The following is a 25,387-nucleotide window of genomic DNA, read 5'->3' on the forward strand; positions in this document are numbered from 1 at the left end:
CGTATCGAGTCGAATGTGTTGACGAGACGAGTCGTGTGTTGTATGAATTATATGATACGTGGATTATGTGCTTACGTGCTATGTGAATTATGTGCGTACGTGGGTCAAGAGTCCTGTATTTGACTATTATAATTATGTGTGGGCTACCGTATGGGTAGACAATAGGGTATTGACGCGTAGTTCGTCGAGTAATTATCATTTAGACGATTAAAGTTGTATCTTTTATTTATAGATGTGGATTGCTCGAGTTGATTAGTACCAAACATTGGGAAAAATGAAATGGAATGGTATTGGATATCTGGCTTCTAGCAATCGCAGGAGCAACATATCAGTGCATTGTTGGAATAAAAGATGACGATGTCTCGAGATGCTAGACTGAGATAATTATTATGTTGCGAGTGTGACTAACTGCTAGAAACCGAAGGCAAGTTTCCCTATCATCACTTATTGTTCAAGTGATATTTATTTTGAATCTGTTATGCAAATATTGCTTTCCCTATTCTTAGTTCAGAATTGATAAATGTTTTACCTGTCGCTAAATTAAATGCTTATTATGCAAGTACTCTCTGTTATTCTGTGTTCAGAATAGTTAAGTGTTTTACTTATCAAACTACTGGATTTATAAATGTTTTGGATTTTGAGAAAGATGATTTGGTTGCGAGTATTCCTACCCAAGTAAATGGGGGAATAAAATTATTTTGGGTGTCAATTATTATGACCCCTTTTCAATAAAAGGTTTTAAGATTGGATCGATGCGTAAGTGACCGGGGCGGACGGTCCAACGGAGGGCTATTGCTAAGTGTCATATGAAATATTATAACACAATTAATGCCACAGGCAGATATATTGCCTTTTTATTTGAGTACTCATATTTTGGGGACATGTTTTTATGAATCATGACCTTGTGCTATCACACGGGCTGATCAGCATGTGATAGTACGTCCGTCGGTGAAAGATCCCAGTCTAAATTATTATATTATTTTTTACAATCATATAATAAATGATTTATCAATTTTTTCTATTTTTAATAAAAGGTGAAATGCAGTTTTGATTCAGTTTCTGCTTGATATAGATATTTAGGTTGTTGTTAATTATCAAAGGTAGTATTGGTATAGATGATTGATGTTGACTTCCGTATGGGATGTTATGAGCATCAAAGTTCGTATTGATATCTAATTTGATATGACAACAAAATGAGTATTGATATCAAGAGTTCGGTTTTGAATAAAGTTTATGATTCAATCCATAATCATTGTTTCTTGTTATTGTTGTTTACGATATTTCCGTAAACACTGTTTTACGAGGTTTATTCTCGTCAAGATTCAAAGTATTGCTGAAGCATTTCGCTCAAAAATATCAAAAAGAGATTTGAATATAATGAGAAATAATTATCCGATTCTTTAATAAATTTTCTTTTTCAGCAATTATGATTTTAAAATGATCTGCGTTATTGTAGATGTCGGTTTCATATCAAAACGACCATATATATATTACAATGATCTTGCTGAGTATTTCTTTCGCTCATACATTCCTGTTTTCAAATTTAACCTCCAGTGAGGATTAACTTGCGTTGGTTAGCCGCGTAATTCGAGGAAGCAAAGAATAAGCTTTTGGAAGGTGGTTGGTCCAAGGTTTGCGGACTAGTTTAAGTTTTATTGTGTAAAGTTATTTATATTATATTATATTATAGTTGTGTATTATATTTGGGTATAGTATACTTCTTTTCAAAGTTATACTAGCGGGTTAAGTTTTAAGGTTTGAAATTATTGAAAAGAGGTTTAAAAGAAAGTGAAAATTTATTTATGGAATTTGGATTTCTTGTTTCTAGAACTGTAACCTTAAAAGATATTGGATTCGTTTGGGGTCATAGATGATAAATATCTTCCGCTGGCATTTATTTATTGATTTAATAGATTATTATGGATTGAGATTTCATAGTGACGATCAAATACTCTGACCCCGGATTTGGGGGCATTACACCAGTAGCTCTTTTTCTGAGGATGGTTCAGATGAGGAAGAAGAGGAGGAGGAGGAGGAGGAAGGTCATGGAGTGGGGAATGGTGAGGAAGAGGAGGATTCTTCTAAAGAGTGACTGTGATAGCCTTGCACGGCTTTGATTGCCGTATGTGGCTTTATTTTTAGACTTTGTTTATTTGAGTCATATTGGCTTCTAAACTATTGGTCATTTGGGACTTAATTTATGATCCTTCGAGATCTTTATCTATGCTTTTTTTTTGGTTTCATTTCATACTTATCTTTTATTTTCGGCATTTGGTCATTTGGGACTTGCATTCTTTAGATGCTCGTATTTAAATAAATTGGTAGACAAGATGATAGAAATAAACTTGCATAAATAGATAATATCTCTGAAAAATGGGTTCAACCCTTACATAAGATGGTTTTGTCGACCTTATTCATAAACTTAATACTAAGTACTAGGAACATATCACAAACATCCTTAAAATAATAAACCTTCAGGTTTGAAGCGTGACAAGTGTGGGGCACTTCATCACCGTTCAGGATCTCCAACTTGTAGGATCCTCTTCCTAATGTCTTCATGACCTTATAAGGCACTTCCCAGTTGGGGGCTAGCTTTCCTCTCTCCCCGACTCCCGGTGCCTCAATCTTTCTTAAAACCAAGTCTTCTTGTTAAAATAACCTTTCTTTAACCCTTCTATTGTAATAGAGGGAGGCTCTTCGTTGATACTCTGCATTGCCGGCGTTGGCCTCGTCTCTGACCTCGTCAATGAAATCGAGAGCGAACCTCATGCCTTCTTCATTGATTTCCGGTTCATAGGCTTCGACTCTAGGTGATCCATGGGTGATCTCTAAGGGAACCACGGCCTCGGCTCCGTAAGCCAGCATGGATGGGGTAGCTTCAGTTTTCACTTTACAAGTAGTACGATATGCCTATAGCATAGGAAGCAACTCGTCTACCCAAGTGTTACTTGAACATTCAACCATTTTTTTTAGTCCATCAAGGATGATTTTGTTATTAACTGTGGGTGTGCAACCGAGGTGAAGTGGAACTTTATGCTGTTATCGTCGCAATACTCCCTGAACTCTGTATTATCAAACTATCGCCCATTATCCGTGACAAGGATGCGTGGGATCCCATATCGGCATATTACATTCTCCCAGAAGAATTGAGCGATTTGCTTAGTGGTTATCTTGTCTAGTGCCCTAGCCTCAAACCACTTTGTGAAATAGTCTATGGCTACCACAATGAACTTCCTCTCTGGGGGTTGTCGTATTATTGGCGCATTCATCTGGAACCTGTCACATTTCTTCACATAAGCCTTTGCATTGGCTAGCATAGTTGGCCAGTAGATTCCTAATCGAGTTATCTTGTGAGCGAGGGCTCTGTCCCCAAGTATTGTCCACAAATACCTTCATTGGTTTCTTTAGGTTTCTATTCTGCTTCAAGAGGTCTCAAGCACTTCAAGCAAAGGACCTTTTGTATAGAAGGCTGCAATCAACAGGTTTCTCAATGCTCTCAACAACAGCTTGCGTGCCTCTTGGGCATTATTGGGGAGCCATCCAGTCTCAAGGTGGGTTTTGATCAGATCTATCCAACAACTTGCCACACCAACTGATGCTATTAAATTTATGACACATACAATAAAAGTCTTCAGGACCTAGAAGTAGATACTCCTCGGATAGTTCTCGATTTCATATGAGGCGAACTGGAATAGGGCATCAGCCATAGTGTTCTCCTCCCTCGAAACGTGCTCTAGATACCATTCATCAAACTGAGTTAGTATTCCCTTAACGACTCTCAGATACTTGGCCATAGTATCATCTTTGGCCTCAAACTCTCCATTAACTTAATCAACGATAAGTCTTAAGTCTCCACATACCTTAAGGTTTTTAGCCCTCACGGCTCTAGCCAAGCCTAAGTTGGCTATCAGTACTTCGTATTCAACTTCGTTATTCATAGTTGGGAAACTCTAACTTTAAAGATTACTAAATTATAAAACCATCGGGGCTTTGCAAGACTAGGTCTGCACCACTAGATTTTGGTTTGGACGCTCCGTCAAATTGAAGAACCCAATACTCTTTCAGAGTCGTCTTTATCTTCCTCTTTCTCTCCTCCTTCTGGGGTTACTATCTCCTTCCCCCCGACTTCTTGGTCGTTAATGGTGCATTCGACCACGAAGTATGCTAGGGCCTGATCCTTGATGGTCGTTCGAGGCTTGTACTTAATGGCAAATTCTCCTAACTCAATTGCCACTTAATGAGCCTTCTAATGGCCTTCGAGCTATGAAGAATGTTCCTCAAGGGCTGGTTTGTCAGGACTTCGATATTTTGAGCCTGAAAGTCTGGTCTCAACTTCCTCGAGGCTGTGATGAGAGCAAGCGCAAATTTCTCTATGGTGGAGTAATTCAACTCTGCTCTACAGAACACCTTGCTTACATAGTATACAAGCTTCTGGAGTTTTTGTTCTTCCTTTATCTAGACTACATTCACGGTTTATTCAGATACTGCGAGGTACAAATAGAGAGTGTCTTTCGGACTAGGTTTCGCCAACAACAGGGCTTCAGTCATGTACTTCTTCAGCTGTTCAAAGGCCTCTTGGCTCTTAGCTGTGCATTCAAAATTCTTCACATTCTTAAGGGTTCTAAAAAAAGGCAGGAATTTTTCTCCAGACTTGGAGATGAACCTCCCTAGAGCTGCGATTCTTCCTGTCACCTTCTGAATGTCCTTGATGGAGCGTGGTGGCTCCATGTCCAGGACGGCTTTGATCTTGTCGGGGTTGGCCTCTTTGAGACCATGTGACCCAGAAATTTTCCAGACCCAACACCAAAAGCACACTTGGTGGGGTTTAACATCATCTTGTGGTGCCTCAGCACTTCAAATGCCTCTCTGAGGTGACTAATATGATCGGCCTTTCTTAGGATTTTTACTAACATGACATCAACATAGACCTCCATGGTATTCCCAATTAGATGAGCAAATATCTTATTTACCAACCTTTGTTAAGTAGATCTTGCATTCTTAAGTCCAAAAGCCATAACAAGATAACAAAAGACACCAAAGTCAGTTATGAAAGATACCTTAGGGGTGTCATTCTTGTATGATTGTAACCGCTAAAGCCATCCATAAAACTTAGCATCTCGTGTCCAGCGGTGGCATCGATCAGGGTATCAATCCTTGGTAGGGATAGCAGTCCTTAGGACAAGCATCATTCAAGTCAGTGAAGTTGATGCACATCCTCCACTTCTCATTGGCCTTCTTGACCATTCCAGGGTTGTCCAACCACTCAAGATTTTGTAGTTCCTCAATAAATCCATCTTCCAAGAGCTTCTCGACCTCCTACTTAATGGCTTCCATCCTGTCAGGGGCATAAGTTCTCTTCTTTTACTTCACAGACTTCTGAGTCGGATCAATGTTCAGCTTATGAGTTATGAGTTCGGGTCAATCTCAGGAATAATAGCTGACATCCAAGAAAACACATCACTATTCTCTTATAAGAAAATTTCCAATTGGCCTTTCAAGGGATTGTTTAGAGATGCTCCAATATACATAACTTTCTCTAGTTCTAAGGAGTCCAGGGAAATTGGGACTAGGTCCTCTGCTGGATTCCCTCGAAGTTCTTCATTCTCACATACATCCATGTCTTCTATGGGGAGGACCTACCCCCTAGTTTCTTCGGGCCTAAGTGCTGCAACGTAGCAGTTGCGGGCCATTTTCTGATCTCCTTTCGCTCCAACACCGTTTCTAGTCGGGAACTTCAATACCATGTGGTAGGTTGAGGGCACGGACTTAAACGCATGGATCCCTGTTATTCCCATGATGGCATTATAAGTAGAGGCTTCCTTAATAACCTGAAAGTTTAACATATATGTGGCCTCCCTGGGCTCTTCCCCAATAGTTATGGGGAGTTGTATTGCCCCTTCAACTTTGCATTTCACGTGGTTAAACCCATAGATGGGTGCATCGGATGGAGTTAGTTGAGAATTATTGTAGACCATCCTTATGAATGTGTCATGCAAAAAAATATCCACGGAAGCTCCATTGTCCACTAGCACCCTCATAACAGGACAATTTCCAATTATTGGGGTGATACCCAGATGATCGTCCTGAGGAAATTTCAAACCTTCAAGGTCTGGGTTACCGAATTCAAGCGTCATCTCTGACTTAGAACACTTAGATGGCTCTCCGACTATGCTCATCACCTCTCTCACATAAGCTTTTCGAGAGTTCCTAGTAGTCCCAGCTGATGTAGGACCTCCTGAGATCATATTGATTACTAGCCCTCGGGGTTGTGGGTTGCGATCTCTATTGTTACCCCGTCGATCATCATCTCTTCGATCATTATCTCTTTTTTTGCCTCCATCATCTTCGCCCTTGGTAAAACGCCTGAACTTTCCTCTTCGGATTAAATATTCAATCTCATCCTTGAGTTGCCTGCAATTATCGGTATCATGACTAACATTTTTGTGGTACCTGCAGTATCGACTCTTGCCTCTTTTCTTGGGATCTGCTCTTAGTAGCTTCGGCTATTTGAACTCTTTATCCTTCTCAATTTCCATAAGGATTCGGCTCCTTGAAGCATTCAACCTTGCATATTCAGTGAATCTTGGTTGCTGATTCTTTTTAGAATAGGAGTCAGAGCCTTTTCCAGTTCGAGAATACTTGTCCATGGCATCGTACTCCTAATCTATCTTTCGCTTCTTGTTTCCATCGGGCTCATTACTCACTGTTGTCTTCTTCTTACTTTCCTCTACCTTGATATACTTTTCAGCCCTATCTAGAAGCTGCAGCATGCTTTCGGGAGGGCGTTTGTCCAGGGACATCTTAAATAACTCATCTCTAGTCCCTTTCTGTAGGGCTATCATAGCTACTTTATCGTCAAGATCAGGGACCTTCAAAGCCTCCTTCGTGAATCGGTTCAGGTAATCTTTAAGGGACTCCTTCGCTCCTTGGACTAGGCCCATGAGAGAAGCCGAACTCTTCTCGTGTACTCTTCCACTGATAAATTGCTTGATGAAATCTTGGCTCAAGTCTTTGAAAGATCTAATCGAGTTTGGGGGCAGATAGATGTACCATCTTTGAGCCATACCCGATAAGGTTCAAGGAAAGGTCCGACACTTGATAGTGTGGTTCACGAGCTGTAGCAACATGGCGTTAGAAAATGTCCTGACATGATTAACAGGGTCACCAGTACCATCGTATGGTTTGATGGTGGGTATCTTGAACTTTCTTGAGATGCGGGCATTCATTATTTTTTCAGTGAATGGTGGGTTCAGATCATCAAGATCTCCTAGGGGAATCAAATCACTTAGATCAATAGCCCTTCTTGGTGTTGAACCATCTAGGTCTATGATTGGAGGAAAATCTCTCTACCTCACAACAAGTGGAGGTCTTGAGGTCAGGTGCACCTCCAGGTCGCGCTTCAGCCTTTGGATCTCAGCTTCATGAGGCCTGATCCTCTCCTATACATCTTGGGGAATCGTCCATTGAGTGCTCCCGGGCCGCGGGTTGATATTAGGCATCGGCTCTTTACCAGCACGCCTCCTCCTTGGAGCGACCTCGTCATCCGATGATTCAGAGTCTCTATTAGAGTAGGGTCTAGAGAATTCTCGGTCTTCAGGGATGGGAGCCAAGCCACACATGTACTGGGGCGTACGCTCTTCTCCTTCGCTCCGACTGGAGTGTTCACTTCCTCCAACCTCGGGGTATAGAGGCATCCCGCAAAGGGGGTTATAGGTCACGATAATGGAGTACTCATCTCCAATGGATTGAGGGTTCACAGGTGCATGTAACTGCTGAAATTGGGGATTCGTCCATTGAGGAGCCTGGGGATTCGTCCCTTGTGGCTGAGCCTCGGTTGCCTCTACCGGGGTTCCTCATTGGGTGGAGGCATAGGTTGAGTGCGGTGGTATCTCCACCATAGATGCAATTGTTCGTGATGGGACAGGATTGTATGTTCTACTGTTGTTTCTGCTCCGTGTGTTCACCATGGTTATTGTAGTCTTCCCACAGACGACGCCAAATGTTGTGGAATAAAAACTAGGGCGCGTTAGTAATTAATGCTAGGGTTTGTGAGTTTCGAGCTTTAATGGCTGCTCTCGCGTTTGAGACAGTCTATCCTCGCAAGATGTCTACGTATCTCTGTGTTGTAGGGAATCAAGCCAAAAATGTAGTTCTGGGTTGAGGGGTAGAAGACTTTATATGGAGATGAGTCTAAGTTTAGACTTGTGTTGGGAGACTTGGAGGACAAGTCTCCTACTTAGATGGTAATTAGGGGTCCTGTAAGGGAAGGAATTCCAGATCCTTTTTTGCAGGACTTTGAGTCCGTTTTAGACACATGTCTCTGCTCTTCCAGCCGTATTGGGCCTAGTCCATGAACAGCTTATGTTCGTGGACCTTGACGACCTCTGTTGGCGGGCATTGGCTACTTGAGCCGTCTTGAATCTGCTATGAGTTTAGATCAGACAGGTCTGTGCTGGACTTAGGTCAAAAAGTCCAAGCGTAAGTAATATGATATTTAATATATTTTTATGATATATTTTCTATCCATAGCAGTACTTATGTTCTTCAAAAGTCTGATATATTGTTGGTACAAGAAACTTTTTCTTTAAGGATAAATGGTTGTGAAATGCATGATATTGTCTAATTAGTATTTTTTATTTTGGGGGGTGTTAGAGTTTTACCACACCTGCAGAGCAGAATTGTTTCTGAAAACATACCTTAGTGCCAAAATTTAATGCAAAGTGCAGAATGAAAGGATGCAAAAACTGATTAACAATAAACGAATGGAAAAATCAACCTACGAGATCATTCTGCCAAAATATTACTCCCTCTGTTTTTTATTATATGACGTTGAATTTTTGTGTATATATTTTTAAGTGCTTTTATCACATAATTAAAATAATAATTTTTAATTTTTTCTTTTTGTTAATAAAAATATATCAACTAAAACTTTAATTTAGAAAAAGAAAATTTTAAAAAATATTATTTTATCTATCCGATCAAACGATTTAAAATTGTGTGTAAAAAAGCCAAACGACATATAAAAGAAAACAGAGAGGGAGTAACAATTTCAAACCTTTCTTTTTCTGCGTTCGAAGAGCCAATTAATTGGGAGTTCCAGCCTAATAAAAATGCACTAAAATATTTTATCAGTCTGATCATGATAACTTTGTTTAGGAAAAATGCAAAGCAACATGCTTCCTGCCACTTCAGTTATTTTTGTTTACAACTTGCTGACAATGTCAACGTGGTGCTTAGAGCCAGTGCAGCGCGAGCCCGACTATCTGATGTGGCGGAGAGAGAGAAGCAGTCAGACCTTACACATGCGGATGCGTTTGAGTGAAATTAAAAAGTTGATCAAGGCCCCCCTACTTGGGCTTGGTCAACTATTGCCTATTGATTGCTTTTTTATTTTTTAATTATATTTTATCTTTCCTCTATTATAAACTTGGCTATGCAGAATGTGTAAACATGACCTACAACAAACTAAAAGTTGGGCTTTGCATTGGAATAATATGACCCACTTTTTTGTTGAGCCCGCTGCTGCTTATGTGGCACACAAAATTCAGAATTTGGCAGAGGACTTGGGTTTATGCACTGCACATGCTCTTAGCTCATATTTGCTTCGGTGAGGAGATGTTGCAGTTATTTACTCTTTTTTCTTTGAACAAAATCATTTTTCTTTAAAAACTTGACAAGATCAATTTCACTATGTTAACTATACTAGCCCCTTTCAAATATTAATACAAGATACTACATTTAATCGATTATAAGATCTTTTTTTAGATGTATGAATATGTAGGATAATTGTTATTTTAGCATAATTTAAGGTATAGTCCATCTGATAATAAATTGGGAGTCTGGGTATTTCAGAAGATACACATGGATATAAATCCTGATTCCTCTTGGTAGGGCTTCAATTTTGTATGTTTGCGGGAAGGATGCTTGTCTCAAGGATATATCTGGGAATAGGTATTTCTTATGTTGCAGATTCAAACAAAAAAAGATTGTACTATTGTTCTAATGTTCTATTTCTTACATCTGTAATATGAACTTGTAGCATCTGATTGCAGAATCTTTTTATTTAAATTCCAAAATATAATGTTATTCCATTTTATTTTTATCGAAAAATATGTGCCAGGCACAGAGCAGGGGTATTGACACTCCGTGTATAATTCATATTAGTCCAAACTTTTGACATTGTTGAAATAAATACTCTAACACATATCTGTACTGGACACTTCAAGTTCGATTGACATAAGCGCAACCTTGAAAGGTAAATGTGAATACTTCATGCACATATATCCACAAGAGACTATATACTTGGTCAGATACAGCAGGTGGGATTACATGTTATCATAGCCAACTTAGCATGTAAATCCTGTGTTTTTGTAGACCAGGTCTGCAGGTCTTGTGTAAGAGTGCCCTGTGTCCATTATATAGTTCTTTCCGCTCTTACTTTCTATTTCCCTTTATGTTCTCAGTACTTTACAGACTTAACTTCCTTCCAGGTGTATTTTTTAGATTATTAGTATAGATTGTAACCTATAAATTGGCATGTTTGGTATTCACTAGAGCTGAATAAAAGTTGCAACCAGATTTTCTTTCAAAGTTTCTTCTGTTTTCTTTTTCCAACAAGTCCTGTATGCTCCATCAAGTCGATTTTCATTAAATTTAAGCAACATTTACTTCGATGAATTTACTTAGTTTTTATCATCCAGATTCAGTTTGCAGCAGGATCTTCATTATAAATCCATCAATAGATAGTTGACTGAAAGGGAATTTGATAAGAATACAAATTACCTAGAGTACTTGAATTATCTTTAGTATTCTATACAAAGTTGCTATTGCTATTGTCTAATGACTATAATAAGACACACCTTAAAACAAGATATCACTGATCTAAGTTTTGCAATAGTACAAGATATCACTAATCTAACATTAGTATATAATTGACCACAGAAAATGAAAGTTTAAGAAATATATTAGAAAGATTAATTACATTATCACATCCGGTAGGTGTAAACAAGAAATTTAAATCATGTAAACACAAGCGCGCATACACATAACTAAGCAGCAGTGCATACACGTGTACGGTTGATAGTATACTCTGATGTCATTTGTTTGCACTATAAGTACAGGGGTGTTTAGCCATGTAATTTCAGTAAAAACACAAGCCCTTCAATTTATAAACAGTTATTAGTATTTGAAGAAGATGTCTAGCTGCGGATCATCATCATGTAGCTGTGGTTCTGGCTGCAAGTGTGGCAGCGGCTGCAGGTAAACCTTCTAGTATACACAAAGCATATACAATATATGTTTTACATGTGTATTTTGGTTGCAATTAATTTGGTAACTGATGAAATGTTTATATACATGCAGCTGTGCACACCTTGACCTTGAGAACACCACAACTGCTACAATTATTGTCGGTGTTGCACCAGTGAAGAGGTTTATATCGTTTATGACCAAATTTAAAATACTTTTTTCAATAAATTAAAACATTTAAAGTTCAATTTACTATATTTGCAGTAACTTTGAAGGGGAGGAGAAGAGCTTTGGAGCGGAAGGAGGTCATGCTTGCAAGTGCGGATCAAGCTGCACTTGTGATCCATGCAACTGCTGATGATCTTCATCAAGTATGATATTTATGGGGAGTACCAACAAATATTTAGCAGCTTATGTGTTATGTGTTATGTACAAGTTCAGGAGAACTATATGAATGTTAAATAAAGTAGATTTGATTCATACATCTAGAATTTCCATTTATTTGGATGTTGATGATGTGTGACTTGTCTATCCTTGTGTAATTATGTTGTTCCAATGTAATTAACTGCTATGTTGGTATTTTGATATCTGTTTTTGTTTTTCTGGTAATTCCAAGTTCGGTTGCAGAAATTTTATATTTAATTGTTAATACCGTACATGTCTCTCTCTCAAAGTCTTAAAACCTTAATAGAGGAACACTTTCGCTATACTGAGCAAAACTGAATATTCAATCAAAATTTTGAAATGTAACTGGAAATTTGATTTTTCGAACTACAAAGGATATATACCAGATTATGCAGAAATCTGTGAAAGGCCACTTCCATACATGTCCACAGCCATTCATCTATCACCATCTTCGAGTATTAGCGAATTAAGACCAAGTTGAAATACCCAATTAGCTTCGTTTTAGACGAAAACTACATTAACATATAGGTTTCAAAAATTATAACATGTACAATGATTTTATTTTATCCAAAATTATACTTGAAACTCCTTGTATTTGCAAAGATGAAGTGATGTTGATGAATACAAGTTCATTATGTTTTATTTGTATTAGATTTGCCATGACCTGAAAGTGTTGGTATCTTTACAGTTGACAAATTAAGCAAACATGCAAGTAAAAATTTTATTAAGTTTCATAACAACCAGGAAACAACCGATGAGAACAAATACATTTGTTCTGCTTATGTCAGATAGGTGATGAACTGTGCAGCAGCTGCAACTGCCCCGCCTGTGATTGCATCCTGCACAATTTTGTCCCTCTTGTTATTGCCAACTGCAGATACCAGAACACCAGTGGCTGCACCAGCAAGTAATGCATTCTTCTGCAGCATGACAACAATATGACTTAATATATAATAGGCACTTTGGTGGATACACTATTAGAAAGCGTAGCAGAAAAGTTAGAAAGAGCTAAGATTGGAAGTTGTATTTTAGTCATGAACAGGAGAAATAATACCTTTAAAATTTTTTTACATGGTGAAAATAACCGCAATACTTTTGCCCTGTTAATAAGATGTTGCACTTTCTAGATGTGCAAATTAGGTTGACCGCAGAAGAGCATTAAGGCCATATGACAACACCCTCTAGCCATATTATTTCAGATTAAGAGCAAGGAGGTTCAACAATGAAAATTTTGATGTAAAGCACGTAAGAAATTACCCAGTCTCTGGTGCCGCGGATCTTCTCCATTCCATAATCCATTCCGACATAAACCCCAGCTACAGTTCCTATAAAATCGAGGAATAATTGGGAGTTAGGATTACTTTTTAATTAAAGAACTAAAGACTAATTACAGGACCAAGTAATAAGATAGGGAATAAAACTTGTATTTAACTATACTAAGAAAACCTACCAAAAAATATGCCTTCTTTACACATTTTTGTTAGCTGCCACATAAGAAACATATTAAGATTTATCAACCAATAATACTCTTTCATAATGTTTCACTATATCAACAAAAACAACCAACACTACATAACTAAAATTCATTGTAGGATATTGACCCCAGAAGCCAGCAGCACTAATTTATGATTTAGTTGAAAAAAAGTAAAAACTTAATTTAACTAAAGAAACCTTACCGATTGCTCCAAGTCAACGTGTCCTGCAATATTCAATCAAACAAAAACCCTTTCAAACACTAGAACATAGAACAATTAACCAAAATATTACTATTTCTTCTATTTTTCATTGAGTGCAAAAGAAAATTAGACTTTCCAAGTAGAAAGACAAGAAAGGCTACTTAATTCATACATATCAGGTGAAAACCCAAGCTCAAATCACAAGTATTTGCATTGCTTACAATGCATCTAAATTATCCCTAAATGGATCAAGAAAATATAAGTTTCAGAATGGGACTTTTGAACTGATGAAGTCGCGTTTTTAGGTTAAAGTAAGGTAGAGTGTATATGCATTTTATTGAACTATTTGTAGATGTTTGTAGGAGTGTTGAAATATGATAATATGATTTAAGTCATTCTCCTTAACAATTGAATTGTTAAGTCACAATTGTCTTCATTTTTTTAGTGCCACATATATGTTTTGTATATCAAAAACCTCTCTACTCCTCTCCTGGAAGTAAAAGCGGAGATAAGGTTTGCCTATAGACAACTAGACCCAATTAACCTCTTCAGACCGTACTTTCGAGTTAAACATTTCACATATGATTAGTTATGGACATGGATGTATAAACATACACACACTAAACAATTAAAAAATATGAATTGAGAAAATACGTGAAATGGATTTAAGCCGTACCTTGTGCAACAACATTATAAGTTTCCTGTGCAGCTGCTCTTGCCACAGCAACCTGTGAAACAAATAAAAATGCGGTTAGCAACAATATACATAACAATGCAAATTTACATAAGAAAAGTCTGTATAAAACATACAGAACCAATCTTTAAGAAACCGTCGACAGTGTGATTAAGAAACTGATTGCCCGTGTCGATGAAGACGTCCACCTTGGGCGAGGAAACTGACCCACTGAATCCTGTTTGTGGCATTCTTTCAAATAGCCTGATTTTACTCTATACTAGTTTGGCACACAGTGAAGATGTCATGACTTGTTGGGGTGACTAATATACAGGGACCTCTGGACACTCTTATCTTATCCTATCTGCCTTCTTTTCAAGACCCTTTCTAGTTTGTACCTCCATCTGGGGACCAAAGTACCTACCGACCTCCCAAGTAAAAATATCCATGGATAGTAAAATCAAACTACAATTATTAAGGCAGTATTTCTTTAACAACAAAAACGGTCTTTTCTCTTCTAGTCTAAAACATCAGTGTGTAAATTTACTCTTTTCGAGTCATTTTAATATTTATGATTTTCTTAAAATTTATAAATTTTAATCATACTAAAATAACTGAAATTGAGTTAAAACAATTATATATAATATATAATATAAATTTTGTGAAAATATCCCAATAGCTAATCTAATTGAATATGTAAGATACATTAACAAAATTGTTCATATCGTTTTTTCGAATATCGACATTTACAAAATATGCTTCAAACGAAATATTATATGTATTATTACGTGCTACCATCCTATGAACCTATAATAGCAACGGACAGTTTAACATGGTCCCACACAACCCGCTGACTTATGTATTTAGACCTTGTTTTTGGTAATTGGATGTTATTTTATTAGATAGTGCATTTCTAATATTTGAGATTTAAGAAAATCGATATAATTCATGCATGTTCGTGTATTAAATGGGTACCGATATCTTAGTATCCTTAGATCATTTTCAATTGTACATAACTCTTGGCTAACAATTTATTTGATATTTCATAAATATTATTATAGAGATTATATATAAATATTATGCACTCCAATGACACAAAGTCATAGCTAAAATTTTAGCCCACTTGTTCATATTTGTCGAACCTCTGACACTTGACACTTGTAGCGATATGCCAAATCATCTGTGATCATAGAGAAATAAAATATTCTATTAATAATAAATAGAAATAATAATAACATAATATTTTTAAAATATAGTCAATTATTATAGTTAACTCCGTTAAAATAAAATCTCTTAGAGATTCAGTAAAATTCAGATAATTAATATTTTATATTATTTAGCCAACCATTTTAGCTAAGAACCATTAGAGACACTTTTAGACTAAATAAAAATGTAATGCTAGAGATAAAAAAAACACAAAAAATTATTACAAAAACTGATCCAGTACTATGAAATAATTTAATTGATGTTACTGATATGAATGCAGTGAAAGTTCATTTTCATTTAGCAAACATGAGTATAAGATGTGACATTTTAAAACTATTTTGGAAACCAGTTTTATTCCTCTAATATTTTCCATAAAAAAAAGAGCATGTTGTCGTTAACTACTATGTTATAATAGTAGTAGTAAATAGCATAATTCTGTCCATACTTTCAAATTCTGAAGAAAGTAAGCCATTTGCTTAAAAAAACCGTCACAACTATGTTATTTACAATTTACTCTTATAAAATTAGTAGTTAACTGCAAACTAGCAACCTCCCCAAGCAAACGAGGTCATTGAACAACCAAATACAATATAAACAAAGTTGGAAGAACATTTAAAAATATGACATGAAAGCATTGAAGAAAATCAAGTAATTTTATTTTTTGAATTGAAAAACTCAAAAGTCCCAGTTTTCAGAATGAAAACATGGAAAACCTCTCAACAAATTCTGCCAAGCAACTTGCGCGTCGCATAATCTATGTACACAATCAAGAAAATCCCTGATATCTTTTTCACCATGAGTGGTGACAATTTTGTATATACAAAACAATTCAAGGAAAGGGAATATCTAATCTTAAAAAGCATATCAGATTAGCCAATTTCAAGAATTTGATATATCACCGAAAGATTTGTTGGTAACATCTGATATATAACCAGAAGATTAATAAGCTCAAACACACACACACAGTTAGAGAGGTACTTAAGGTGTTCAACAGGAAGAGCAGTGAACTATAGAATTCAACTACTACTTATCGCAAAATGAGAAATCCTCTGCACTTGCTTATACAAATTTTTGGATGTCTAGCATAGTTTCGCTTAAACACCAATACACAGTAGCATTTCAATAGTAAAGAGTAATAAATATTCACAAACATTGTCATCCACTTGTCAGGATAACATACCGTGCTCTTCCTCGCGGCTTAAATTTTATATATTTACTCCATATTCCGAACAAAGGTGCCAACAAACTCGATGCTATGGTAAAGAAGTCCCAGATTGCAAAAGCAAATATACTAACATGTTATCGTTGCCATAAAAACATGTTGTACACAGCACAGAAAAAATATTCCCATTTCAAACTCCAACTTGTGAATCCTGCTCAAATCCAATGTATGAGTTACAAACAAGAATAGCATGGATATATCCCCTTGTCAGCTTAAATATTCAAGAAAAGATATACTGGACCAACTAAACAATACCTCTCTCCACATTGGAATCGGAATCTGAAGATTGGTGTTCTAACTTGCTCCTTTTGGTATTTCTCAGCTTCTTAGTCACGGCCCATTTTTCTACTCGGTTAGCTACTAAAGTCCAATAACTGATTCTTAAAGCAGCTGAGGGACAAGACACGAAGATGCAAAGTTCTGCGTATCAATCTTTTAATTATAAATCAAAACCTCTTTATACAAAATTAATATATATATTTAATTCTTAAAAGGAACTATCATATTGTTAGTTATAACCATAAATGTTTACGGCACAATACAACATACTACTGCCATATTGATACCAACTTGTCTATACTGCCCCAATCCAAATGCATGAGTTACAAACTCGACAGGTACAACATGTTTTATGATTGCACTAAAATGAACAGAAGTACATGCTACAACAATTTTCATGTATGAGATTTTTAAGATCTATGAATAGACCTTGGTATTGATCTTACACTACAATAAACAACAAAACAAGTCAAGCTTCAACTCTAGAGAGATTTTGTTTGTATTTATACTCGAAAATTCATGCATCGTCATATTCCTACTAATGTAGACTCTAGTTGATAGATAGAGATATGGTTGTAAAGCAGCTATTAGTGTTCACTTTAGATTTCCAAAAAGAAGAAACAGATCTATTAAAATAAAGTGAAGCAGTACTCCACAGATATACAAATGCATGAAACCATTTAGATATGCTTATCTACTATTTCACATATACTGTATAGTGTATACATAACTGAAGCTTGATTAGATGCATTTTGGTTCTCTTCGTTAGTCACTATGTTAGATCTTACTAGTAATTTTCTCTATTCTACTAAACTTCAACTTAAGCTATGTGTTGAATTATATTGTGTCGGATCTATTAGCTGCTTGTTAGATCAGATGTATGATCTCCATTCTCATGGTTATAGCCATAAAGGTGGTCTCCTGACCCTATAAACACAACCCTAAATGTGCAGACAGTCACATGTACTGATTACTGCATTAAAGCTTATAAGGGTTGGTCCTAATTATATTAAGTATTTGGTTTGGTCCTAATTATATTAAGAAATACTTGCACAATCTTTAAGGTTTCTACAAAACCAAAGCCTTAGTTACCCAGACTCTTCATTTTGCTTCGAATACCCGTGTCGGACACTCGACATTCGGACATGGGTATGGACATTTAGACACTTATTTTAGGCCAAAAACATGTAAATTTTTCAGAATATTGCCGAGTCCGACACTTAAATACGAACCCGTGTCCGACACCCATATCCGAGTCCGGGTAACATAGAGTCCAAAGCTAAGAAAATGTAGAACAAAATTATCATGAGTTTTGAAAGCTTTGCTATGCAACAAAAGTCTAAATTAAGTACAATGTTTCTCTACACTTTTGTGAAATAACAGTACTTAAGTAATTATCGATAATTAAGTACTTGCAAGCTGACTAACAACCTACGATACTGAGATTCAATAGTAAATCAGCTAGATGCATATATAGCTGGCTTAAATATGTATAACATTATATCACATTGCGCCCAACCATAGTAGAATATTTAGTTGTAAGGTATCTCAAATCAAAGAGGCCGTAGTAAACTGTAAACATGAACAAGCTACACAGACTGAGATAGGCAATTTTTAAATCACCAGTAGATTCTATTTATTTGTTTTTAGAAAGTGCAAATTGTCTACAAAAAAACAAAAGTGCAAATCTTTTACATTATATTCTCTTGTTTATCTTGTAAGGTATTAGATTCGGATAAAAGATCAGAAACTGAAGGTACAGAAACCAAGCCACCTAGAGTGGACATAGTAGATATATACATGCATATATAGCAACTCTTTATTATAAGTTACAGGTTTTCATGTCAAAATTTAAATACTAAAACAATAGAAAATAAATAATCAACCCAAAAATGCTCTTGCGCTAACTCTGAATTTTCATCAATTATAGATCTAATAAAGTGTGTAACGGTCTAATGATTCTGATTTTTTAAGATCTAATTACTCGGTCCTGATTCCTGAACAAATGCACTAAAATCTATTTACACCATTAATAAGGTACTTTAAAGTTTATTACATTATTTTGATTATTTATGACTGGATGATACGCCATATCATATTTTATATTATCTTTAGTAATACATCAACATAGTTTTGCACAAGTACGTAGCTCATATACAGTTTCCATGTGAATTTTAACAACTAAAAAGAATAGAAAATTAATACATTTACTAAGATAAAGATAAATGGTAAAGAGCAATACCTTCTATCAATAATTTCAAGACTGACTTATTGTTGAAATTCATGCACTTGCTGATACATTCTCTCATTCATAGTATCTATTATTTATATATTCATGCATCTAGTAATTAAGTGATTCATGTATCTGATCTTTAGAATGTCCTATAGTATCTATATAAAGGATGTTCTACATCATTTGTAAACATCAATTCAATTCAATATATAAGGAATTATATTCAGAATATATAAAAAGTGTTCTTCTATCTGTTCTTCTTAGAGCTCTGCTGTAGCAACTCACTTAGATTCCTACAAATTGGTATCAGAGCAGGGTTCGTTTCTAATCTGGGATCGAAACTAGAAGTGATTACATGGCGTCAAATTCAGATTCTCAGTCATCTCTCATTCCTATCTTTGATGGTGATGATTATGACTACTGGAAGATAAAAATCAGAACTGTTCTAAGGGCAGAAGGCTTGTGGAATATTGTGGAGAAAGGGTTTGCAGAACCTGAAGATGATGCAGACTTATCTGAAGCGGAACTTAAGAAACTGGAATCATCACGTCGCCAGGATGCAAGGGCGCTGAGCAAACTTCAGATGGGAGTCACAAAACCAATCTTTACAAGAATATCAACAGCTTCAACAGCAAAAGAAGCATGGGAAATTTTTGAAGGTGAATTCCATGGAGATGAAAAGGTACGAAGTATAAATCTCCAATCCCTTAAAAAAGATTTTCAGAATTTAAGAATGAAGGATTCTGAGAATATACAAAGTTATCATGCTCGTGTGATGGAGATTGTGAATCAAATGAAAACCTATGGAGATAATATTTCTGATCAACATGTTGTGGAGAAAATCTTGATCAGTTTGACAGACAAATATGAATATATTGTTGCTGTTATTGAGGAAACAAAAGATCTCACAAAGTTGACAATAAAAGAATTGATGGGCTCTCTTCAAGCGCATGAAAAAAGAAGGATGAAACAGGCGGAACAATCAGAGAATGCTTTTCTGTCTAAGGCAAAGATGAAGCCACAACAATTTGCAAAGAAAGGTGGTCAAAATCAGGAGCAAAAGAAGTCTGACTGGAGAAATAAAAGAGAGAATTATTCCAGCACTTACCAGAAGAATCAATATGATAGAGGTACAAGTTCTAATCCAAAAGTTTTTTGCAATATATGCAAAAGAACTAGTCATGTATCATCTAAATGTTGGTTTAAAGGCAAGCCTCAGTGTAATTTTTGTAGAAGATTTGGTCATGTTGAGAAAGACTGCAGATTCAAAAATTATGAAAAGGCAAATTTCACAGAAGAACAGGAGGACGGCAAAGGAGAACAAATATTTTATGCTTGTCATTCCAGCTCTCATGGAGATAATAAAGCATGGTACATAGACAGTGGATGCAGCAATCATATGTGTGAAGATAGAAATATCTTTGTGCAACTTGATACAACAATAAACCCTAAGGTGAGGATGGGTAATGGAGCTGTTGCAGAAGCACAAGGCAAAGGAACGGTAGCTATCAACACAAAATCTGGAATCAAGTATATACGAGATGTTCTTCTCGTTCCAGATTTAAAAGAAAATTTATTGAGTGTTGGACAGCTTCTGGAACATAACTATTGTCTTGTATTTGAAGATAATATGTGCAGAATCTTTGAGAAAAAGAACAAGAATCAGGCCATTGCAGAAGTCAAGATGGAGAAGAACAGGAACTTTCCGTTGATTTTCAACTACAATGCTCTAAAGGCTGAAGTTGAAGACCAATCATGGCTGTGGCATAAAAGATATTGCCATTTGAATTTTCAAGGATTAAAGCTTCTCAAAGAAAGGAACATGGTGAATGGCCTACCAAAATTGCAACATGAAAAGAATTCATGTGAAGGATGCATCATGGGAAAGCAACACAAGCTGCCATATCCAAGTGGAAAATCATGGAGAGCAAAGGAACGCTTGGAACTTATTCATACCGACATTTGTGGCCCAATGAAGACTACATCTTTGGGACGACAAAGGTACTTTATCATCTTTATTGACGATTTTACAAGAATGACGTGGATATATTTTTTGAAAGAGAAGTCAGAAGCTTTCACTGTGTTCAAGAGATTCAAAGCTCTTGTAGAAAAACAAAGTGGGCGTAATATTAAGTGCATACGGAGTGATAGAGGTGGTGAATATACCTCTAGACAATTTGAAGAATATTGCAAAGATGAAGGAATTTGGAAGCAACTCACAGCAGGATATAGCCCGCAGCAGAATGGAATCGCAGAACGCAAAAATAGAACAATTGTTGAAATGGCAAGGTCTATGATGAATGAAAAAGGACTGCCAAAGACGTTCTGGGCAGAAGCTACAAATACAGCGGTTTACATCCTTAACAGGTGTCCCACAAAAGCTGTAAGGAATCCAACTCCTATGGAAGCATGGAGTGGAGAAAAACCAGATGTAAGTCATTTAAGAATATTTGGCAGCATTGGTTATGTTCTTATACCTGCTGAGAAACGTACTAAACTGGATGAAAAAAGTACAAAGTGTATTTTCACTGGATATACTCTGGAGACTAAAGGTTACAGGCTATATAATGTCGAAACTAACAAATTGGTTGTTAGTAGAGATGTTCTATTTGATGAGAATGCAGCCTGGGATTGGAAAGAAAATAAGGTGGAACATGTCAATCAACCAAGTTCTTTGGAATCCAGTGAAGAACATGAAGACACTCACACAGAGGAGGCAGAGCAGAATCCTGAACAAGATCAACATACTCAAACATCTGAATCGGAGGAGGAATCTCCACCAAGAAAATTCAGAAGCATGAGTGATATATATCAGTCATGTAATTTTGTGGTCACTGAACCACAAAATTTTGAAGAAGCTGAGAAACATGAAATCTGGCAGAAAGCAATGGAGGAAGAGATGCATATGATAGACAAGAACAAAACATGGGAGCTTGTAGACAAACCACAAGGAAGAGAGATTATCAAGCTCAAATGGATCTACAAGACCAAAGTAAATCAGAATGGAGAAATTCAAAAGCATAAGGCGAGGCTAGTCGCTAGAGGCTTTACTCAAAAGCCTGGAGTTGATTTTTCAGAAACTTTCTCCCCAGTAGCACGACTGGAAACAATAAGAACCTTGATTGCTCTTGCCGCACAGAAGAAATGGAAAATATTCCAGCTTGATGTTAAGTCGGCATTTTTAAACGGAAAGCTAGAGGAGGAAATTTATGTTGAGCAGCCACAAGGATTCTTGGTGGAAGGGGGAGAGAACAAAGTGTACAGACTCTTAAAAGCTCTCTACGGACTTAAACAATCACCTCGTGCATGGTACAAGGAGATTGACAAATATTTTATGAAGAATGGATTCCAAAGGAGCAAGAATGAAGCAACTTTATATGTGAAGAAACAAGGAAGTAAGATTCTAATTGCTTGTCTCTATGTGGATGATCTCATTGTTACTGGGAATGATGAAGAGATGATAGAAAGCTTTAAGGAACACATGATGAAGACTTATGAGATGAGTGATTTGGGTCTACTTCATTATTTCTTGGGCATTGAAGTATCACAAGGAGGAGATGGAATCTTTGTTTCACAGAAGAGGTATGCAAAAAGTATTCTCGAGAAGTTCAAGATGACACATTGCAAACCAGTGTCAACACCCCTGGTGGTTAGTGAAAAATTATCAAAGGAGGATGGAACATCAAAGGTAGATTGCTCTCTCTACAAAAGTCTAGTGGGTAGCTTGTTGTATCTTACAGCAACAAGGCCTGAAATAATGTTTGCAGCAACTCTACTATCTAGGTTCATGCAAAACCCTAGTCAGACACACTTTGGAGCAACAAAAAGAATCCTGAGATACTTGCAGGGAACACTGGACTATGGGATTTTTTACAAAGCTGGAGAAAACCTAAATCTTATCGCTTATTCCGACAGTGATTGGGCTGGAAGCATTGATGACATGAAGAGTACATCTGGATATGCATTTTTACTTGGAACAAACATATGTTCTTGGCTGTCAAAGAAGCAGAAAGTTGTCGCACAATCATCAGCAGAGGCGGAATATGTGGCAGCTGCAAAAGCAACTTCTCAACCAATTTGGCTAAGGAGGATACTGGAAGACATTGGAGAAAAGCAACAGGAGGCTACTATTCTTGTTAGATATATTTGATAATGTCATGGCTAATATGTTTTATGTTTAGATTTCAGATCTTATTTGAACAGGATAAATCAGTACTTAACTGATCAGTACTTATACTGGACATCAGGACTTAAGAGATATCAGTACATATGTCATCAGGAGATAAGCATCAGGAGATAGATATCAGAACTTAAGTGCTGAAGGACGATCAGATAAGGACAGCAGCTGATTAAAGTTAAGAAGATCAAGATAAACATAAGAAGAGATATGCATGAAGAAGGAATTCCATAAAGAATGGAATACTTGGAAGAAAAGATATCTGATTGATATATATTAGGAAGCAGAATTATATTCCATATCAATTAGCGATTATCTTGTAACTGTGTAATATATAAACACAGACATAGGGTTTACACTATAAGTGTTATCATAATCGAGAATATTATTAACTTAACCCTAGCAGCTCTCGTGATATTTTGTTCATCACTGAGAGATAACAGTTCCAGATTGTAACAGAGTTTATTGTTTCAATAAAGTTTGTTTTCTGTTATTTAAGTTCTTGAAGTTCGATTTGATTGTAATAAACACTGTATTCACCCCCTCTACAGTGATAGTGTGACCTAACAATTGGTATCAGAGCCTTCTGTAAACACACATACAGTTAAAGATCCAAACACAATCATGTCTGACACAGAAACTCCAACTAAGCCTACCAAAACTGAGGAATCATCAAAGACATCAATTCAGAGTCGATATGAGACTATTAGAGTTCCCATATTGAGACCATCTGAATATCCCATATGGAAGGTAAGGATGACCATGTTTCTGGAAGCAACAGATCCAGAATATCTTGATAGAATCAAGGAAGGGCCTCACAAACCTACCAAGCTCGCTGTTGTAGTTGCAGGTGAAGCAGCAATGACTGTACCAAAGGAAAAGAGTGATTACACTGCTGAAAATATAGCATCTATTGCTAAGGATGCCAAGGTGCGACACTTACTGCATAGTGCCATTGATAATGTAATGTCAAACAGGGTAATAAACTGCAAGACTGCCAAGGAGATATGGGATGCACTGGAGACAAGGTGTCAAGGAACTGAAACAGTTAAGAAAAACAGGAAGACAATACTCACTCAAGAGTATGAACATTTTGACTCAAAATCTAATGAGTCATTGAATGATTTATATGATAGATTTGTCAAACTTTTGAATGATTTGTCATTGGTTGATAAAGAGTATGATCTTGAAGATACCAACCTAAAATTCCTGTTAGCTCTTCCTGAATGCTGGGATTTGAAGGCAACAACAATAAGAGACAACTATAATCTTGATGAAACAACTCTTGATGAAATCTATGGAATGCTCAAGACTCATGAACTTGAGATGGAATAAAGAAGCAAGAGGAAAGGAGGAAAGTCAAGGAAAGTTGCTCTCAAGGCTGAAGAGGAATCCCCCAAAGCACCTTCCTCAAAGAAAGACAAGGGTAAAGCTCTTTTCATAAAATCTGATACTGAGTCATCAAGTTCTGAGAGTGATGATGACTCAGATTCTGAAAGCTTGCCTGAGACTGATGCTGATGAGGAGATGATGAAACTGTGTACTCTTATGGTGAAAGGAATCACAAAGATTGCATACAGGAAGTTCAGAAAGGGAAAGAAGTTTTCCAGGAAAGGCATAAGTTCTGATAAGAAGAATTTCAGAAGATCTAAAGGAAGAGGAGGAAAGTCTGACAGAGGAGATTACACCAATGTTAAATGTTATAATTGTGGTGAGAAAGGCCACATATCTCCTGATTGCAAGAAGACCAAGAGTGACAAAGGCAAAGCTCTTGTCACAAAGCAGAAAAGCTGGACAGACACCTCAGACTCTGAAAGTGAGGAGAACTATGCATTGATGGCAAATGCTGATAAATCAAGTTCTGAGAGCAGTTCTGAAGCTGCTGAAACAAAGGTACCTCAGACTACTTATGCTTTTCATACTGATGATATTAATTAGTTGAGAAGATATCTTAAAACCATGTTTGTTAGTTATAGAGATCAAACTTTAACATGTGAAAGATTAACTTCTAAAAATCTTGCTTTTAGGAAAAGAAATGATTTCTTAGAAAAAGAGTTAGTCATGTTCTATCAAACTCAGAAGGATAGAGATGATGCTTTTTATGTTAGGGATGAAGTGCTAAAAATGAATGAATCTCTAAAAACTGAGTTAGAAAAGGAGAGAGAGATTATTAGGACTTGGACTAACTCTGGCAAAACAACTCAAAATTTGCTGAGCAGTGGAAACTGGAAAGAGGGCTTAGGTTATGGAGAAAATAAAAATGAAAAAG

The 25,387-nt window shown here is 36.5% G+C and overlaps 4 protein-coding genes across 4 annotated transcripts; 1 reads left to right on the forward strand and 3 right to left on the reverse strand.

The window, feature by feature from the left end:
* Positions 1–5,636: 5,636 nt before the first annotated feature.
* Positions 5,637–6,647, reverse strand: LOC141696049 (uncharacterized). The gene is made up of 2 exons (XM_074500241.1): positions 6,565–6,647; positions 5,637–6,411 (listed from the first exon to the last, which is right to left on the reverse strand). The coding sequence occupies exons 1-2, from the start codon at positions 6,645–6,647 to the stop codon at positions 5,637–5,639; spliced, it is 858 nt and encodes a 285-aa protein (XP_074356342.1).
* Positions 6,648–6,659: 12 nt separating this feature from the next.
* On the reverse strand, positions 6,660–7,064 carry LOC141696050 (uncharacterized). Its single transcript, XM_074500242.1, has one exon. The coding sequence runs from the start codon at positions 7,062–7,064 to the stop codon at positions 6,660–6,662; it is 405 nt and encodes a 134-aa protein (XP_074356343.1).
* Positions 7,065–11,101: 4,037 nt separating this feature from the next.
* Positions 11,102–11,889, forward strand: LOC141698155 (metallothionein-like protein 1). Its single transcript, XM_074502783.1, has 3 exons — positions 11,102–11,259; positions 11,362–11,430; positions 11,512–11,889. The coding sequence occupies exons 1-3, from the start codon at positions 11,195–11,197 to the stop codon at positions 11,603–11,605; spliced, it is 228 nt and encodes a 75-aa protein (XP_074358884.1). The 5' UTR covers positions 11,102–11,194; the 3' UTR covers positions 11,606–11,889.
* A 372-nt stretch (positions 11,890–12,261) lies between these two features.
* On the reverse strand, positions 12,262–14,348 carry LOC141698154 (outer envelope pore protein 16, chloroplastic-like). The gene is made up of 6 exons (XM_074502782.1): positions 14,139–14,348; positions 14,005–14,056; positions 13,329–13,351; positions 13,103–13,136; positions 12,910–12,977; positions 12,262–12,572 (listed from the first exon to the last, which is right to left on the reverse strand). Exons 1-6 carry the CDS (start codon positions 14,250–14,252, stop codon positions 12,432–12,434), a joined length of 432 nt encoding a protein of 143 aa, XP_074358883.1. The 5' UTR covers positions 14,253–14,348; the 3' UTR covers positions 12,262–12,431.
* Between the last annotated feature and the right edge of the window lie 11,039 nt (positions 14,349–25,387).

The sequence above is a fragment of the Apium graveolens genome, chromosome 11 (genome assembly GCF_009905375.1).
Source record: "Apium graveolens cultivar Ventura chromosome 11, ASM990537v1, whole genome shotgun sequence".
In the NCBI taxonomy this organism is placed as follows: domain Eukaryota; kingdom Viridiplantae; phylum Streptophyta; class Magnoliopsida; order Apiales; family Apiaceae; genus Apium; species Apium graveolens.

What these genes read in the sequence shown, in the direction of transcription:
- LOC141696049 (XM_074500241.1), bottom strand. Translation starts at nt 6,647, where the DNA reads ATGGACAAGTATTCTCGAACTGGAAAAGGCTCTGACTCCTATTCTAAA. An exon ending in AGATTCACTGAATATGCAAG is followed by an intron (nt 6,412 to 6,564) that starts GTTGAATGCTTC and finishes CGATAATTGCAG; the next exon opens with GCAACTCAAGGATGAGATTG.
- LOC141696050 (XM_074500242.1), bottom strand. Translation starts at nt 7,064, where the DNA reads ATGGCTCAAAGATGGTACATCTATCTGCCCCCAAACTCGATTAGATCT.
- LOC141698155 (XM_074502783.1), top strand. Translation starts at nt 11,195, where the DNA reads ATGTCTAGCTGCGGATCATCATCATGTAGCTGTGGTTCTGGCTGCAAG. An exon ending in AAGTGTGGCAGCGGCTGCAG is followed by an intron (nt 11,260 to 11,361) that starts GTAAACCTTCTA and finishes ATATACATGCAG; the next exon opens with CTGTGCACACCTTGACCTTG. An exon ending in GGTGTTGCACCAGTGAAGAG is followed by an intron (nt 11,431 to 11,511) that starts GTTTATATCGTT and finishes CTATATTTGCAG; the next exon opens with TAACTTTGAAGGGGAGGAGA.
- LOC141698154 (XM_074502782.1), bottom strand. Translation starts at nt 14,252, where the DNA reads ATGCCACAAACAGGATTCAGTGGGTCAGTTTCCTCGCCCAAGGTGGAC. An exon ending in TTATAATGTTGTTGCACAAG is followed by an intron (nt 13,352 to 14,004) that starts GTACGGCTTAAA and finishes TGAATATTGCAG; the next exon opens with GACACGTTGACTTGGAGCAA. An exon ending in ACGTTGACTTGGAGCAATCG is followed by an intron (nt 13,137 to 13,328) that starts GTAAGGTTTCTT and finishes CTTATGTGGCAG; the next exon opens with CTAACAAAAATGTGTAAAGA.